Source organism: Equus caballus, chromosome 1 (genome assembly GCF_041296265.1).
Source record: "Equus caballus isolate H_3958 breed thoroughbred chromosome 1, TB-T2T, whole genome shotgun sequence".
Taxonomy (NCBI): Eukaryota; Metazoa; Chordata; class Mammalia; order Perissodactyla; family Equidae; genus Equus; species Equus caballus.
Genome location: NC_091684.1, coordinates 158,287,881 through 158,306,567, shown reverse-complemented (window position 1 = coordinate 158,306,567; position 18,687 = coordinate 158,287,881). Strand labels below are relative to the sequence as shown.

At 41.7% G+C, this 18,687-nt stretch overlaps 2 protein-coding genes across 15 annotated transcripts in view; one reads left to right on the top strand and one right to left on the bottom strand.

Moving 5' to 3' along the window:
* WDR76 (WD repeat domain 76) overlaps positions 1-8,141 on the top strand; it is a 59,662-nt gene extending 51,521 nt beyond the window's left edge. For 5 of the 6 annotated variants that reach the window (XM_070237727.1, XM_070237735.1, XM_023618603.2 and 2 more), the window contains one exon: positions 5,637-8,141. In XM_070237727.1, the coding sequence (XP_070093828.1) occupies positions 5,637-5,892 (256 nt within the window). In that variant the 3' untranslated portion in view covers positions 5,893-8,141. The remainder of the gene's footprint in view (positions 1-5,636) is intronic. The other variant, XR_011426926.1, reaches the window with a different exon arrangement.
* Positions 8,142-10,108: 1,967 nt separating this feature from the next.
* FRMD5 (FERM domain containing 5) overlaps positions 10,109-18,687 on the bottom strand; it is a 300,772-nt gene continuing 292,193 nt past the window's right edge. For 5 of the 9 annotated variants that reach the window (XM_023618632.2, XM_070237763.1, XM_070237821.1 and 2 more), the window contains one exon: positions 12,649-13,811. In XM_023618632.2, the coding sequence (XP_023474400.1) occupies positions 13,234-13,811 (578 nt within the window). In that variant the 3' untranslated portion in view covers positions 12,649-13,233. Of the gene's footprint in view, positions 12,200-12,543; positions 12,597-12,648; positions 13,812-18,687 lie in introns of those variants that run through there. The other 4 variants (XM_070237783.1, XM_070237810.1, XM_070237773.1 and 1 more) reach the window with 3 other exon arrangements.

Here is an 18,687-nt window from a genome sequence, read left to right as displayed (position 1 = left end):
AGGCTATATTTAAGTATGTTCATTTCCTTTTTCACAAATTTCCCCCTTTCATTTCCTTTTTCAAACTAGTATATTGGTTTCTAATGTGTATTTTAAAAAATTAGGGTGATGATTCTGGGGTCAGTAAGAATTTTCATTAAAGATAGGATCATTGCGTGGCAGTGGGAAATGTGGTTCTCTGTAGTCCATACTTCTTTAATAAGAAAGGGTTGTAAATGATATTAAGGTATAGAGAAGAAAAGAACAGTACTTTTCTTTTTGCTTTGGAGAGCTGTAAAGAGCCCCAAATGTATTTTTTAAAATTATTTTATTTTTAGTTGTGGTTATAAATACATAACAAATTCACCATCTTAGCCATTTGTAAGTGTACAGTTCAGTAGTGTTAGGTGTATTCACGTTGTTGTGCAAGAGATTTCTAGAACTTTTTCATCTTGCACGACTGAAACTCTCTGCCCATTAAACATTAATTCCTCCTTCCCTCTTCTCCCAGACGTTGGCAACCATCTGTCTACTACTTTCCATTTTTATGATTTTGACTACTTCAGATACTTCATATGAGTGGTATCATACAGTATTTGTCATTTTGTAACTGGCTTATTTCACTTAGCATAATGTCCTCCATGTTCATCCATATTCTAGCATGTGACAGAATCTCCTCCCTTTTTTTAAGTCTGCATAATATTCCATTGTATGTATGGAATGTATATACCACGCTTTCTTTATCTATTCATCTGTTGATGGACATTTGGATTGTTTCTACCTCTTGGCTATTGTGAATAATGTTACAGTGAACATGGGTGTGCAAATATCTCTTTAAGATCTTGCTTTGAATTCTTTTGGTTATACACCCAGAAGGAAGATTTTGATGGATCATATGGTAATCCTATTTTTAATTTTTTGAGGAACCTCCATACTGTTTTTCCATAGCGGCTGCACAGTTTTACACTCCCACCAACACTGCACTAGGGTTCTAATTTTTATTTATATTCATCAACTCTTGTTTTCTCTTATTTTGTTAGTGATTATCCTAATGAGCGTGAGGTAATATCTCATTGTGGTTTTGATTTGCATTTCTTGAATCATTAGTGATGTTGAATATCTTTTCATACGCTTGTTGGCTATTTGTATATTTTCTTTGGAGAATTGTCTATTCAAGTCTTTTGCCCATTTTTGAATTGTCATTTTTGTTGTTAAGTTATAGGACTTCCTTACATATTCTGCATGTTAACCCTTATTAAATATATGATTACAAATATTTTCTACCATTCTGTAGGTTGCCTTTTCACTCTGTTGATTGTTTCCCTTGATGCACAGAGTTTTTCAGTTTGATGTGGTCCTATTTGTCTATTTTTACTTTTGTTGCCTGTGCTTTTGGTGTCATATCCAAGAAATCATTGACAAATCCAATGTCCTAAAGCTTTGCCCCTATGTTTTCTTCTAGGAGTTTTATAGTTTTAGGTGTTATGTTTAGGTCTTTAACCCATTTTGAGTTAATTTTTGTATATCGTGTAAGGTTACTGTCCAACTTCGTTCTTTTGGATGTGGATATCCAGTTTTCCCAGCACGAGGGAAATTTCTTCATTTGTTGAAGAGACTATCCCTTCCCCATTGTGTGGTGTTGGCACCCTTGTTGAAGATCATTTGATCACATACATGAGGGTTTATTTCTGGGCTTTCCGTTCTGTTCCATTGGTCTGTATGTCTGTCTTTATGCCAATACCACATTGCCTTGATTACTGTTGCTTTGTAGTATGTTTTGAAATCAAGAAGTGTGAGGTCCCGAATTGTGTTTTTCATTTTTTAGATTGTTTTGGCATTCATGGTCCCTTGAGCTTCTATTTCAGTTTTAGGCTTTTTCCCTATTTATGCAAAAAATACCATTGGGATTTTGATAGGAATTGCATTGACTCTCTAGATCATTTTGGGTAGTATGGACATTTTAACAATATTAAGTCTTCCACTCCATGAACATGATGTCTTTCCATTTATTTGTATGTTCTTTGATTTGCTTTAGTAATGTTTTATAGTTTTTAGTGTACAAATCTTTCATCTCTTTGGTTAAATTTATTCTGAAGTATTTTATTCTTTTAGAGTCTATCGTAAATGGGATTGTTTTCTTAATTTCCATTTTGAATTAGTCATTGTTAGTGTGTAGAAAATGTAACTGATTTTTGTGTGTTGATTTTTGTATCCTGCAACTTTGCTGAAATCATTTTCATTTTAACAGTTTTTTGTGTGTGTGTGAAATTTTTAGGATTTTCTACATGAAAGATCTTGTCAGGGGCTGGCCCTGTGGCCAAGTGGTTGGGTTCACACACTCCACTTTGGCATCCTGGGGTTTTGCCGTTTTGGATCCTGGGCATGGACCTAGTACCACTCATCACGCCATGCTGAGGTGGCGTCCCACATAGCAGAACTAGAAGGATCTACAACTAGAATATACAACTATGTACTGGGGGGATTTGGGGAGAAGAATAAGAAGAAAAAAACAGATTGGCCACAGATGTTAGCTCAGGGCCAATCTTAAAAAAAGAAAAAGATCATGTCATACAAACAGGTAGTTTTACTTCTTCCTTTCTAATTTGGATGCCTTTCATTTCTTTTTCTTGTCTAATTGACTAGTTGCCAGTGCTTGTTGGTTTAATGGTGACACCTCATGTGCAGGATCTGGTTACCTGTGCACTTGTGAACCTCTGGAAGTTAGGCAGATCAGTGTCTCTAGTCCTACACGGTTTTCTAGTCCTATCAGATTTCCAGTCCTATGTTGAATAGACATAGTGAGAGTAGGTATCCTTGCCTTTTTTCTGATCTTAGAGGCAAAGCTTTCAGTCTTGAGTTTAGTATGTTGCCTGTGGGCTTTTCGCATATGGCCTTTATTGTGTTGAGATAATTTTCTTCTATTCCTAGTTTGTTGAATGTTTTTTATCATGTAAAGGTATTGAATTTTGTCAAATGATTTGTTTACATCAGTTGAGATGATCATATTTTATTCTGTTAATGTGGTATACTACATTAATTGAGTTTTGTATGTTGAACCATCTTTGCATTACAGGTATAATTCCAACTTGGTTATGGTGTATAATTCTTTTAATGTGCTATTGAATTTGGTTTTGTAGTATTTTGTTGAGGATTTTTGCGTCAGTGTTCATCAGGGATTTTACTCTGTAGTTTTCCTTTCTTGTAGAGTCCTTGTCTGGTTTTGGGAACAGAGTAGCTTTGGCCTCACAGAATGAGTTTAAAAGTGTTCCTTCTTCATCAATTCTGTGGAAGAGTTTGAGGAGCATTGGTGTTAATTCTTCTTTAAACGTTTGGTAAAATTCTCCAGTGAAGCCCTCTGGTCTTGGGCTTTTCTTTGTTTGGGAGGTTTTTGATTACTGTTTTAATCCCTTTACTAGTTAGATGTCTATAGATTTTCTGTTTCTTCATGATTCAGTCTTTGTAAGTTGTATGTTTCTGGAAATTTATCCATTTCTTCTTAGGTTATCCAGTTTGTTGCCGTATAATTGTTCATGGTAATCTCTTATGATCCTTTTTATTTCTGTGACATCAGTTGTAATATGCCCTCTTTCGTTTCTGGGTTTTTACTTATTTATGTTTTCTCTTTTTAAAGATTTTATTTTTTTTCCTTTGTCTCCCCAAAGCCCAGTACATAGTTGTATATTTTTATTTTTTATTTATTTTTTAAAAGATTTTATTTTTTCTTCTTCTCCCCAATGCTCCCTGGTACATAGTTGTATATTACACTTGTGGGTCCTTCTAGTTGTGGCCTGTGGGATGCCACCTCAGCATGGCCTGATGAGCGGTGCCGTGTCTGCGCCTTGGATTCAAACCAGCGAAATCCTGGGCCACCGAAGTGAAGCGCGTGACCTGAACCACTCGGCCATGGGGCCGGCCCCCATAGTTGTATATTTTTAGATGTGGGTTCTTCTAGTTGTGGCATGTGGGATGCCGCCTCAGCATGGCTTGATAAGCAGTGCCATATCTGTACCCAGGATCTGAACCAGTAAAACCCTGGGCTGTGGAAGCAAAGTGTGCAAGCTTAGCCACTGGGCCATGAGGCTGGCCCTATTTTTTATTTTTTTATTTTTTTCTTAATCTAGCTAAGGGCTTGCCAATTTTGTTTATCTTTTCAAAAAACTGTTTATTTTTTCTATTGTTTTTCTATCCTCTGTTTCATTTATCTCTGCTCTAATCTTTATAATTTCCTTCTTCTGCTAACTTTTGATTTAGTTTTTTCTTCTTTTTCTAGTTCCTTGAGGTATAGTTAGGTTGTTGATTTTGAGATTTCTTCTTTTTTAATGTGTCTACTGTGATAAATTTCCCTCTTAGTATTGCTTTTATAGCATGCCATAAATTTTGGTATGTTTTGTTTTCATTTTCATTTGTTTGCAGATATTTTCTAATCTCCCTTGTGATTTCTTCTTTGTGCCTCAAATGTATTTTTTACTTTAAAGTTGTATGGAGTATAAAATGATTTCAGAGTTTGGTTATCAGGGGAATATAAATATGGGAAATAGATCCTATTAAAACAGCAATAGGTTATCTATTTCTTATTTCTAGGGCTTCTTCTATTTGTGCTAAAAAAAGGAGGGGAGTCCATTGAGCTAGGAAATAGTGAACAAAAAAAGGCGCCATTTCAGTAGACACTTAATGACCATCCGTTGAGCACAAACCACTGTACTCACTGGAGATTCAAAAATGCAGAAGACATTGTCTCTGTTCCTTTTTTTTTTTAAGGATTTTATTTTTCCTTTTTCTCCCCAAAGCCCCCCGGTACATAGTTGTGTATTTTCAGTTGTGGGTCTTTCTATTTGTGGCATGTGGGATGCCACCTCAGCATGGCTTGACGAGAGGTACCATGTCCGCGCCCAGGATTTGAACTGGCAAAACCCTAGGCTGCCAAAGCAGAGCATGCGAACTTAACCCCCAATATTGCCTCTGTTCTGAGTTTCAGTTTTGTAGGAAGGATAAGATTAGGTTGATGGTAACTCAGTAACTCAATGAGAAGAAACTTGGCAGAGAAAACCAGCATTTAGGAGCAGTGCCATCTTTACCCTCTGCCCATTGCAACCTTGAGTTATTTCACACTTACTATCCTTTAAAAAAAATTTTTTTTACAGTTATAATCTATACTTTATTGTATGTTATTTATGTATTTTTTTCCCATGTACATCATAATATGTTTCGAATTCTGTGTAGATTACATGATGTTCACCACCCGAAGACTATAATCCATCACCACACACATGTGCCTAATCACCCCTTTCGCCTTCTTCCCTCCCCCGTTCCCCTCTGGTAACCACTAATCCAATCTCTGTTGCTATGTGTGTGTGTGTTTTTATCTTCTACTTATGAGTGAGATCATATGGTATTTGACTTTCTCCCTCTTGACTTATTTCACTTAGCATAATACCCTCAAGGTCCATCCATGTTGTCACAAATGGCCAGATTTCATCATTTCTTATGTCTGAGTAGTATTCCATTGTGTATATATACCACATCATCTTTATTCATTTGTCCCTTGATGGGCACCTAGGTTGCTTCCAAGTCTTGGCTATTGTGAATAACGCAGAGATGAACATAGGGGTGCATGTATCTTTATGTATTTGTGTTTAAAAAAATTTTTTTTTCACTAGGCACAACACCATCACTGGGCGATGGCTGACCAGGTTCCGAGCTGTGTGGGACCCTAAACAGGAAGACTGTGTCATAGTTGGCAGCATGGCCCATCCACGACGGGTAGAAATCTTCCATGAGACAGGAAAGCAGGTGCATTCTTTTCTTGGTGGAGAATGCCTTGTCTCTGTGTGTTCCATCAATGCTATGCACCCAACTCGGTATATTTTGGCTGGAGGTAATTCCAGTGGGAGGATACATGTTTTTATGAATTAAGGAAGTTGCTGAGTTAAAAGTTTAGCAATGCCAATTTGTTCAAATTAATCAGTGTCTAAGGAGCCTAGTAATTCATGTGGCTTAGTCTGTTTACTTAGTAATATGTTCTATTTAGCAAATATAAGATTGCTTTATTAATAAGAACTATGAGCAGAATGTACTTTTAGTAAGGGAGAAGCCTTAGAGGTGTTTCCACAGGATGGGGACAGAATTTAAGGGGATGCTGTGATGCCTTCAGCACTTTTAATCTGGCACTATGTAGAAAAATTCTAATATTATAAATTATAAAGCTTTGAATGATCAGTATTAAAAGTTTTTGTGGTCTCATGATGTGGTTGTGATTCTATAGTAATATATAGATTTGTTGGTTTATTTTATAGTTCAGAATGAACATTTATTTCTAGACACTCACTGGAAGGGGTCCTGAAAGGTCATCTAACTCAGTGATTTTGAAACTTAATTTTTTAAATCAAGAGCTCTTTTTGCCCCTGCCTCTAAGTTAAATCTTACGTGAAATCCCAAGATAATTGCTGAGAAGCTTTGGTTCACTTGGGCAGGGCCTGGGTCTGTGTGTACTGACCCTTTCCACCCCCCTCCTCTCTATAGCTCCTGAGACACAGCCCAGGAATCCCAGGCCTCCTAGGCACAGGGTTTGGATCTGTCAGATCCCTGTAATCCAGTGTGACATCACCTCAGACCAGTGTTGTCCAGACTATGGGTTGTAGCTATGCACACAAAATCAATTTAGTGGCCCTGGCCAGTGTTTAAAAAAATGAAAAGGAAAGAAATAGTAAAGAATGGAAAACATTAAGTATGGTTTTGTGAAACTTAGTTACATATGCATCTTTGTAGGTATATTTGAATATGTATATTCTGATGTAAAATGTGTTTATTTCTGTGGTACTGTGGGTCATGGTTAAAGAAGTGAAAGTTCCTGGGGCTGGCCCCGTGGCCGAGTGGTTAAGTTCACGCGCTCCGCTGCAGGCGGCCCAGTGTTTCGTTGGTTCGAATCCTGGGCGCGGACATGGCACTGCTCATCAGACCACGCTGAGGCAGCGTCCCACATGCCACAACTAGAAGCACCCACAACGAAGAATATGCAACTATGTATCGGAGGGCTTTGGGGAGAAAAAGGAAAAGATAAAATCTTAAAAAAGAAGTGAAAGTTCCTGCCTTTGAAGGCCCCAGATAGCCTTCTCTCTCCTTGTTTTTAAACTTTCCAGAGGAGATTCAACAGCCTGTTAAGTGAATACCTTCATTCCTATTCATATTTTGGAGAAATGTTATGAAATACCACTTGTGGCATTTCTTCATAAAATTCTTTTTTCAGAAGTTATAGCAAAATTTGAATGTATCTGTTGTTGGAAGGGGAATTCCTAAATCAATGATTAATATTACCATGCGACATTGCCTGTCTTTTTGTTCTTCATTGCTAACTACTACAGAAGGACTATTGTAAACAGCTTCGGCAATATGTTTGAATTCTAAGAGGAAATATCATCTTCTTATAATTGTATATCACAGAAATAAAGTGACATTTATAATTTTCTCTATAATGAAAATCTAAGTGTCTTGAGGCTTAGTTTATTAATAGGTTGTGGATGTTTATAAGGAATAGGAGTTCTCTGTTTTCTTGGTGATATGAGTACACGAATTGATAAGCAAGATGGAAACACAGGCATACTCATTTTATTTTGCTTCACTTTATTGAGCTTTTTTACAAGACCCTTCACCAGCAAAAAGATTGCTACTCACTGAAGTCTCAGATGATGGTTAGCATTTTTTAGTAATGAAGTATTTTTAAATTAAGGCATGTACATTTTTTTTTAGACATAATGGTATTGCATTCTTAATAGACTACAGTATGGTACAAACATAACTTTTATTTGCACTGGAAAATCAAAAAATTCATGTGACTTGCTTTATTGTGATACTTGCTTTATTGTGGTGGTCTGGAACTGAACCCACAATATCTCTGAGATATGCCTGTATTAATTTATGAAATGAAAAGTAAAGCTCAGTGAGGTTGAGTTATATTTAAACTGTCCTGGAAATAGTAAATAAAGCCTTTAGGCTCCCTTTCTCTTCTACCCCACTTAATTTTACAGGTCTGGAGTGGCTAGTTCTATGGCAATTGTTCTTTTTTTAAGATGTTGAAAACTACTCTCAATTAAATTAGTACCATCATTTAAGCTTTGACTACTTGGTGGTAATTGCCTAGCTTCTGCAATAAATGTTAGCAAATTCTTCATGTTTCTCACTTTTGTGATTTATTTTGCTATTGTAGCTTCATAAACCGTGCTATTTATATCCAATTCTACTTAATAGAGTTTTATCTTCTTGAGGCAGTGCAGGAAGCAAGGAGAGTGAGCAGGGACTTGTTTCTCGGTGATAAGCTCTATAATGGACTAATTGTTTAAATCTAGAAAGCACATAAAGGAAAACTGTCTCCCTTAGGACATCCTTAAACTGTAATCTGTTGTGAAAGGTACTTCTCCCAGAGACTCGCCTAAAGCTGTGTGGCTTCTGTAATTATAGGTGTATTATGATGGATCTCTCCCTTTGGGATAAACCTTTTTTTGTAAGTTGGCCTTTATGATATCTCTTAAACATGTCAGCTCTGAATTCCACTTGAGTTATTTTCTTTGAAATGCCCCCATTTTTTTTTACATGTCTTTAAGGAGAAAGGAGATGATTCTCATTTTGGGTGGACAGAGACTTGGTCAGACTAGGAGAGACTGCAAAGGATTAGGGGTTGATTGAATCTAAGTTGCTTATGTCATATTTTAGTATTCTGTCCTTTGAGTGAGTTTCCCTTCCACAGAGAAAACTACGCAAAGGCAGTTCTTCAGAAAAGCAGGGAACTTTAGAGCTGTGGATACAAAGAAAGATTTAAATCCTTTCAGCCAGTGTACAGTACGTGGAAAGGGGAGGAGGGCAGACACATGGTGCCTTCCGTTCAAACCTGAGGAAGAAATATGTGCCAAGATTCCCCAAACTTACTTAGGTGTCCGGTTAGACTGTCCCTTCTGACTTACAATGTTTTTTTGGTTTTTCCTTTTTAGTATGGTATTGATGGCTAGTAATGAGTTTTAGTTCCAAGACAGCATAGACTCATATTCTAGTTTATTTGGCTGTAAATGTTTGGATTTTCAAAGGAAAAGGTGGACTTTTGTGAGGAAGATAACATTTGGCACAGTTACACAGAGTGAGGAGTAAAACATTTTAACATATATCTTTTCCTAAAATGGAAGCTGTGCAAGAGGAAGTGTTTTACAAGTATCTTTTGCCTGTTTTACTCCTCCATCAGCAAGTTCATAGGGGTTCATAGGGGAAGCCTATTCATGAGCTAAAAATCAGAAGTGTGTTCAGGTGCAAAGGGGCTTGGTTATGGCTGAGGAACCCTGAGCAGAGGCAGTGGGTACTAGAGCCCCGAAAGGATGTGTCTGTAGCTGAGTCCTTATTAGGTGTCCAAAGCATAGCTGCTGTGAATCTGTAGGATCATGGGAAACACTCACATCCAGTGGTTCTTATGCTTTTTACCCTTCAGATCACTTTAAGAAAAGACTTTTGTCATTAAAAAAACAGTGCTTTAGTAAGATGACCTGACAGCAGAATGGAGGATTGGAGGGCAGGTAGAATTGAAAACAGATTAGATAATAAGTAGCACAGCAGACCCTTGTTTCACCTTTTATCCTCATGGAATTTAGAAGACCATTACCAGTTCCATAGCCAGAGAGAGATGGTTACATAATTAGATGAGATAACGTAATAGGAATGTATTTTGTAAATTGTAAATATGAGGTTACTGTAGTGGTGATAGCGTTCTATTCCCTCTATTGGAAGTGTTTTCTATTCTCCGTCTTGTTCCAGGCTTGAGTAAGAACACTGGTCTAGAAGCTGGAACATCTAGATTCTATTTTGGTCTCTAAGACTAACTGAAACCAAGAAGCGATTTTCCTAAGGTTAAACTCATCAGAAAAATGAGGTCAAATTCATCCCTAAAATTACTTCACAGTTGTAGCTTCTAAATTCCTAATAGAATTTATTTTGGGGGAAGGGACAAGGAAACAGATGGATATAAACAAAATGATTCCAGTTGTGAACAGCAGTCAGCTGTGTAAATCCCACTGGTGTCCTTTTATCTATGTGTTGGTAACTTTAAGGAGGAGAAAGCGAGACGGCTATAAGTTAAAAAATAAAGAGTCCACTCTTATGATATTTAAATATTTATTTAAATTTAAAAATAATTTTCATGGCACCAATGATTTTATGCTAACTACATACTGCATATGTAGAAAAAAGTACATTGCTTTGAAGGAAAATGTAACTTAGAATTTTTGGCACACAAAAAGTTAACAACTATTTTTTAATGAAACTAAGAAATTCACATTTGCAGGTAGTTTACCCTCTACTGCTTAAAGATGCAGTATACTATTCTTTAGTGAGAGTTTTATTTCCTCTGATAGATGAAGCTATGGAAACCATTGCTTTTTCTACAATGAGATCAAACTAATTTTGAGAGAAAATGGGAGACATAGTAGAACACAGTAAAACCAGGTTAAAAACTTGAACAATATTTAATGATGGAGGAGATACCAAAAAAGACTAGTCATCAACAAAGGAGGTTTGTTATTCAAGCACTATTTGAAAAGCAAATTGAAGGAAACTTTTCTATCTGTATTTTCTGGGATAAGCTCTGGAAAAAAATAACCTGAAAGCTTCTGTTCAGAGAGCAAAATCCAGCTGTTGGAAGTGGTATGGACTGTTGTACTGTTAGAACTCTAGACACAAGTAATGTACCAGGAAATGGAGTACTACCTCTTTCTTTAATGTGAATATGAAAGGTCAGTTGAGGCTACCACTCACTGCATAGAAACACCGTTTTCTACAGACTGAGGTAGGAACACTACGCTAAAGGTAAGCTGCTATGTTGCATAAGACAGTAGATATCCAGGTTAATACCAGCCCCCTATCTCCTGACAGCCTTTTCATCTCTGAGTCTACTTTTCACTTCACTCCTGTGCTAAATAAAGCCTTTCCTGTGTAGATGACAAGTGGCAGTGGCTAGTTGGTTCTAAGCGATCCCTAATCTTTATTAGGATCTCCCTCAGTTTGTCTTGTCACTTGGTAAATAGATGTTTGTAATTCTGCCCAAACTGTTGCTGGTATGGAAATGATCAGACAGGCCCTCTTCCATTCGTAGATTCTGGCCGCATTTTAGCATTCCAGTACTTGATCTTGCTCATCTTGGCATCGGACATCTCTTTGCTGGTTGGTTGTTCGAGCACCCTTTATACAAGCAATCCCAGAGCCTCCACTGTTCCAGAAATGGTCCTGGATCTATAACACATGTCAGGAATTGGAGCAGAGCTGACTCTTTCTGCTAACATACTGGTAAGGAGCAGTTTTATTGTCTAGATTGGGGTTGGCAAATTATGGCCTATGGGCCAAATTCAGCTCGTTGTCTGTTTTTATAAATAAAATTTTCTTGAAACACAGCCATGCTCCTTTGTTTAGAATCTGTATGGCTGTTTTTGTGCTAAAATGGCAGAGTTGAGTAGTTGCCACAGAGTATGGCCAACAAAAAATAAATTATTTACTATCTGGCACTTTATAGAAGTTGTTTGCCACCTGGTCTAGATGAAAGGGCATTTAAAACTATGCAACATTACCCCTTCTCCCCCCAAAAAGAAAAACGCCATTTATTCCATAGCTGTTAATTCTATACATGGACATGGTTCTGCCATCTCAGGACACAACTAGGGGAGAGCAAATCTACAAGCGACTCGTTCTGTTTTGCACTTGGGGCTGCCCAATATCATAGGGTGCCAGCAGCTGCTCCACTGTTGTGTGGGTCCCAGGAATATCTCGACTAACTGTCCTTAAGTCCTCAGGCCCCAGATGACTTAGAATCTCTCCCTGAGATGAAAACAAGATCTTGTGAGTGGTTGTAAGAATTGCAGAGCTCAGGCCTCAGACCCCACACTCACCCTTCACCTGCTGTGCTTCTGCATGCTTTCCACACTTCCCTCAGCAAGGATGGCGAGTGCTTTCCTACAGCTTTTATTTTCCTGATGCACAGGATGACCCTAGGGGGCAGTATTTCTACATCTAAGTGTTTAAGTGTTGGTCTCTGCCACATTCACTTTCTTTTGTAGGCATCTCTTAGAACTCCTATTTAAAGAGATTCTTTTCCTGGTCCCTTGCAAGGCTGTTTGTTGATCTTGGAATTCTATTTTCTGAAGCTTTTCATTCTCAGGATCAGTTTCTTTCTTGCATCGTTTAGTTCATCAGGCTCTATTTTCTTAATCCATAAAGTAAAAACAAAATATGAATTGATAAGAAAATAACATTTTGTTGTTAAAATATAAATTGAAATAGTCTTTTGGGTCGGGGGAAGGTGTACAAAATAAGTACTGTTCTCCGAATATCAGCAGTTTCTCAGGTACCTTAGTTCTGCTTTCTGTTAACTACACTCTGTCCAACATTTCTGACAGTCCTATCTCTGGCACCACTGAGTTCATCTAATGCCTCTGGAGCACAATAAAAGTCTTGAGGTTCTTCAGAAAAAAATCACAGAAGTCTAAGTTCATTATACAAAACTCATGGTGACGCCCACTAGGATCTAGTCTAAGGGGACAGACTTACCCCACCCCTGCTGCTGCAGCTTGCTGTAGCGGTGGTCCCTTCAGATGCCCACTCTGCTCAGATTTGAAAAAACAAAAGGAAAAGAAAATCCAACTCAGACCATCATAAGAAGCAAGTGTCCATTTAATCATTCTACATGGATGTTTACTTTTTTAAAAGCTCTGTCTGGCAAGAAAACCTAGATAGTCCCCATTGTCCAGACTCCTAGCGTGTCTCATGAGGCTGCAGTGATGAGCCTGCTAGAACCCAGTAGGAAAGCTCCTGCAGAACACAGAAGACAACAGCTCTCTAGTCTTCAACTAGTGTCTTATCTGCTAGGTGACACTACTGTGATAATCAGTAATAGTAAAATAAATAATTTTTATTTGATACTTTCAAAATAATACACATCTATGAAAAATCAAAATTCAAAAACCAAAAATTATCCTGCAAATTGGGAAGATGAGAAACAGAGTCGCCAAGCCTTTCTTGAAAGAACCTCTGAAGGAAATGAGTTTTCCCAGTTTGTTTAGAGAGGGCATGAGCCTATCCCTTTCTTCTTCTGGGAAACGACCCTCCTAGGCTGTGGACTTTGAGTCATGAGAGGAGGACTTGGTACATGTGCCGATGGTTCCGCGATGGGTCCCATTGCTGGGAATGGGTAGCCGGGCTCCTTGGTCCACCTGGCTAGTTATTAGGAGTCATGCCTTCTCAGGTGTCAATGAGCAGGCTCACCACTGAGCGGATTTTGCAGGCAAACCATCGCCTGAGGGGACAAAAGTATTGATAGTGGAATTGTTCAAACTCGGGGGTCTGGCGGATATCGCGGAAAAAGGCAATGTCAAGGTCAGACTCAGTAAGGATGATCAGGAGGAGGAGCAAAACAAAGAGGAGTCCCATGGTCACAAGGAGCAAACGGAGGACACTTAAAACAAATTTATTCACCTGTTCCTCCTCTGGCCTGCTGTGCCCCTGACACAGGGCCCTCAGCTCTCCCCCAAGGGCCTCCACCTCTGCAGCAGTTGGGGTGCTGGCTTCAGACTCCTTCTCCTCCTCGATGCTGCAGGTGGCCCCATTGATCTGCCGGGAAAGCAGCATCAGCTCCAGGCTGTGCTCAGCCACGGGGGTGGGCAGCACGCTGTCTGCAGGGCTGTAGGCCTCGTCTGCAATCACGGCGACTCGCTCATTGCTGTCTGCCCGGCTGCTTCTCACGTGAGGCAGGAAGGTGTCCCCGTGGGAGGAGGAACGCACCGGGGTGGAATGCGCACTGTCCCGTAGGGACTCGAGGCCTGGAAAGGCAAAAGGAGCACGAGTAGGCTTTCTGTGTCCCAGTGCACACTCTGCTGTCAGGTGGAGGCAGCACTCATTCTGTTTTATTTCGTCACTAAAGTCTTAAGAGGAAGCCCCTCTGCACACTCCATGTGACCAGCAGTGGTGGCCTCTGCAGCAGTCTGTCTTAGTGTATCAAGAATAGGACAAGAGAAGCAGCAGAAATCAGAGTGGCCATGGGGTTTGTTTTTACTTGTGGTTTTGGCCAGATTTGTTAAAGATTCTGCCTTTCCTACTTTTGGTGTCCTGGACCTGGTAAGCCCCAATTTGAAAGAGAATCTGAACCGCAGACTATCTCTGATCCAGAGCTAGGGCCCCGGTTCAGGGAGCTGAAGTCCTTGGGCTGAGGGCCTTGAGAGGCAAGAACGGGGAGCAGGAGACTGTTTTGCCTAACTGGACCCCATCAATACTGATTCTGGAGCTGAGTGTCCTTTTAACAGCCCAGCACACAGCTCCGTGAGGTCACGAGGTCATCTTTTGGATTTCTGCAGTTGCTGTCAGTCTCCTCAGCCTCCCAGTTCTAGCTGTCCTGAGCTTGTGGGATGTGAAAACCCTGTCTGCTCTTCCTAAGTGCCCTCTGATGGAGAAGGGGGGTAGCCCCTTGCCAGCTGCCTCTCTTTTCACCTTAGAATGAGCTGGGTCCAGAAAAGGCTGATGCCCTGTCTTTAGACACCCCAGAGTGCAGAGTGGTCTCTGAGAAGATCTTGTTGGGTGAGGGGGATTCTCTTAAATTTCTTAGGAGAAAGGCTCTTCTGGTCCCTAAAACTACCCATTATCTCTTCACTTTCTCAGATGGAACATTTCTCTCTTTCCAGGACTCAAGCTCTGGTAGGGAAAAACAGAAGCTGGCTACTCCCTCAACCAGACAGCAGCCACCCAGGCCAGAGGAGGTGGGCTCAGAGTCACTGAGCGTGGCCCACATCACAGTGCTCCCAAGAAAATGGCTTCTTGTTTCAGGTTCAATGTCTGCATTTTCCAGTCCCGCCCATCATAGTGGTCCCAGAGTGGCTCTCCCAGCCTTTGTGGCCTATGACAGAGAAGCCAGTCCCCTTCTGTTGTTCTGAAGTCCACCCTGACTGCCCCAGACTGAACCAGATTCCCAGCTAGGTAAAGGTTTGACCTAACCAGAGCTGAGGGAGTTTTCCAGTTCAGGGCTAGCTTCAGAAGCCCACAGGTCTATTTTAAAAGGTGTCAGTGACCTTTCGGAAATAGTGTGTTGCATCTTCCTTGGCCCCCCTGTGGCACAGCCGTTTGTACCCAGGCAGCCTGCCTGCTCAGCCTGCTGGGGCCTGTCTCAGCATAGGCACAGTTAAGGATTCTTCAGAGGAACGAATCCTGGAATTTCGGTTATGAAGGAGTGGTGGGGGTGAGGGCAATGGCAGCCCCCTACTACTCAGCTGTACTCCTCATCACCTCAGTATTAGTATACTTGCCACAGCTCTCAGCTTCTGCTTCCAGAAACTCCTCATGGTCCTAGTCATATTTTGTTTGTCCCTATGCTAAAATCTTAAATTTGTATAAAGTGTTAAACTTTTTAAAGCACTTTCATTTTACCTTTCAACAACTCCATGCAGTAGTGAGGGCGAGAGGTTACAGAGGTTGGTTGGTAATGGCAAAGGCAAGGACAGAATTCAAGCCTCTTTCTATTTCATGATGCTAACAGTCATGTAGTTGGATTCTGGGGAGTGGAACAAGGGGCCAGGATGAATTAAGTCAACAGCCTGCACCTGCCTTAGATTTAGGTCCCAAATGCCCAAAAAACTGTTGTGAAATAACATGAAATTAAGAGCCTGTGCCTTGTTCCAGAACTCTTGATGCTACTTTGATTTCTTTTTCCCCCAGTGTTCCTCCCTTATTCCCCCATCTACACGTGCAGCTTGAGGCATACGTACGTGGGGGTGTGTAACAGGTCCCTGAGAAAGCAGGAACCTTCAGGCCCTGATCACACAGGTTGCTGGCTCAGCTCCTTTCCCAACCACTCCTCCAGTCCCCTTTTCTCTGGAACCTCAACCACCCCTGCAGAGGGCACCTCACACCCTTTCAAGAGGCTGTCCCCTCACAAGGAAGCTCTGACTGCCAGATCTTCCAAAGCATGACCAGCTTAGTTGCCAGAAGGCACTTCAGTGCAAGCTTAGCTTCACCTGCGATTCAGCCCTAAGCTTGCTAGGGAAGGAGAGAGGCAAAGGCTGTGACATCAGAGAGAACAAATCAGAGGGACACCAGAAGTCATATTATATTGAGTTGTTGGTGCTCTCAGTAAACAAGATAATGGATATGTATGCATTTCTAGTGGTGTGCCTGACAAACAAAATTATTCAGTAAATGTTAGTCTTTTGTTCCCTCAAGAGACCTCACCTAGAAGGTTATCATTCCTATGTCGGGTCAGTCCTGTACAGAACTTCAGGTTTTACTAGAAACCACCACCCACCTCACCCCTTCATCAAACCTGTTATTCTGGGATGGATGGGGTGGGTGCGGTGGTGGGATCAGGGTGAGGGGCATAGCAAAACACAAGAGTGTCTTTTTACCTTGGAGGTGCTCCAGCTGATTGCCTTCCCCAGAGGTGGCTCCCAGTGGGCTGGGGTGCACAGTGGTCAGGAGCCTACCCTGGAGCCGGGGCCCCATCCTCAGGATGCGCACACTCAGGGGCCGAAGGCAGTGATTAGTCAACCGTAGCTGAACGCGGACTCTGGTGTGAATCTTAATCAGGCTCTTCCCCATGGTGACCCAGGAAGGCAGATACTTCTTCAGTGGAAACCAGCTGATCTCCTCATGGAAACCAGCCAGGTAGGGGAGATACAGAGGGAAAGGACGGAAAACCAACTCAGGAGAAAGAGTTTTTGCTGATCCACACCATGGCAGCCCCTTTGCAGTGCCTCCTATGCTGGAGAGAAATGTCGGCTCTGCGAGCCTCAGAGCAGGCAGAGCTGCTGGGAAGGAGTGGCTCTGAGAGGCCAACGTTATCAGGGGACTGGATTCAGTCTGAAGCACTTAGAGCCATAAAAAGTAATGCTTCCCTAGCTGGTAGCTGTCTCCCAGAGGCCCGTATAAGGGCCCCAGACCTCTTAGGGGGTGAGGGAGAGGGCAGGGAACAATCCCGGAGAGTAGGGGGAATTGGGACTGTCCCAGAAAATCCAGGATGTGAAGTTAGAGACAGTGGGCTTTGGGCTGGGTGGCTCTGGGGCTGGAAATGGGCTGTAGCCCAGCCACCACTGGGCTCTACACTATTTGGCGCCCTGCTGCTGAGTGGTGCCCCACAGGGCACAGTGGGTGAAAGGAACCGACATTCCTGAGCTCGTGCTCATGCCTATGCCAATAACGTGTTATCTTGGCATCCCTGAGAGCAGGGGACAGGGCCAACCAGTGCACAGTCATCTTTTTAAGGGTCCCAGTTCATTGGGATTACATGGTTTCATTCAAACAGTAATGTTATGTTAATGTTTTTGCAGTTTTTCCCATTGCTTTTGGAGATAGCAAACAACGCTCTCCCCCCAGAAACGGCAAATGGTTTCTATGATGTTAATTTATGGGCCATATGGACTACAGGAAAGACAATCTCTGATGAGCATGAGCCAATTTCAAATGTCCATAACTTCCTGGGAGTTTTGGTGGTTTGTGCCTTTGTTCTGAGGCCACCATCACATCCCCCTCAGCCTGCTTGGGATGGACAGTGCGAGTCAGTTGTGTTAGGTGCTTTACAGGCAAAACTCCATCTCTCAAGATGGTGCAGCTGAACTTTCACCTCCTGAAATCTCCCCACTGCACCCTCCCCTGACATTTTGCAAGCAAGGGTGACTATTTTGGATGTTGAGGAGCCTACTGCTGGTGCAACGGGAGAAGATAGGTTCTGGGAGGAGGAGGCTGGAGGCACAGCCAAGCTGGTTGGGAACTGAGGCAGCCTCACAGCTTGTCTTGGGGGAGCAGGAGGACAGTTCACTCCGCCTCTGAGTTGTTACGCTAACCCTGCTTGGCAGCAACTCCATATGAGTTGTATCCCGACACAGACAGCCTCAGTCTTCCCTCTTCTGGGAATGCTGGTTTTACTGGATATTCTTCCGTATGCCAGTGAGCAGAAATGCATGAGGTTCCTCTCCTATTTGATACCTGCCTTAGTGCCAGCTTCCCCCAAAGGGTGGCTGTTCTCTGGGAGGACAGCAGACTCGACTATCTGCAGGAGCCTTGGGATGAGCCTGGTGGCTTCAGCCTCAGGATGGATGGGAAGAAGGGCTCCAGAGAGGGGAGAAAGTTACGTTTCCTCAAAAGAGGAGAAGAAATTCATTCCACTTTCCTGAGAGGAACACCCCAAAAGAAGAGGGACAGCGAGAGCTGTGCTCAGTTCTCCCGCTCAGCCTAAGACAGGAGGAAAAACCAGGAGGCTGTCTCATGATGGTCAAACCTCAGTAATTCCATACCTTGCATAGCGATTATACTTGGTAGTTTATAAGCACCATCCCATACCTACATCCTGCTCTACAGTGGGGGAAACAAACTGAGAGAGGTTAAGCAACCTGCCCAGAAAGTGCGTAGCAGAGCTCTGATCTGAACCTCACCTTTGACTTTCTGACCAGGGCTCTTTGCACTATGCTTGCTGCCTGCCCAGTAAATACTTTAATCTCTTTAAAATATTTCTGCATACATTAGGTTCCTCACAACCCATGGGGCAGGCAAGGAAGATGTCCCTGCTTTACAAATGGAGCAACTAAGATACTCAAATAATTAAGGCACTCGATGGTGGTTGCCTAGCCAGGATTCTCACCCCCTTGACTGTAGTTATATACCATACTTAGGTGGTGCAGAGTCAGTGACACATCCTAAAATCCTAAACGCACCCCAGAG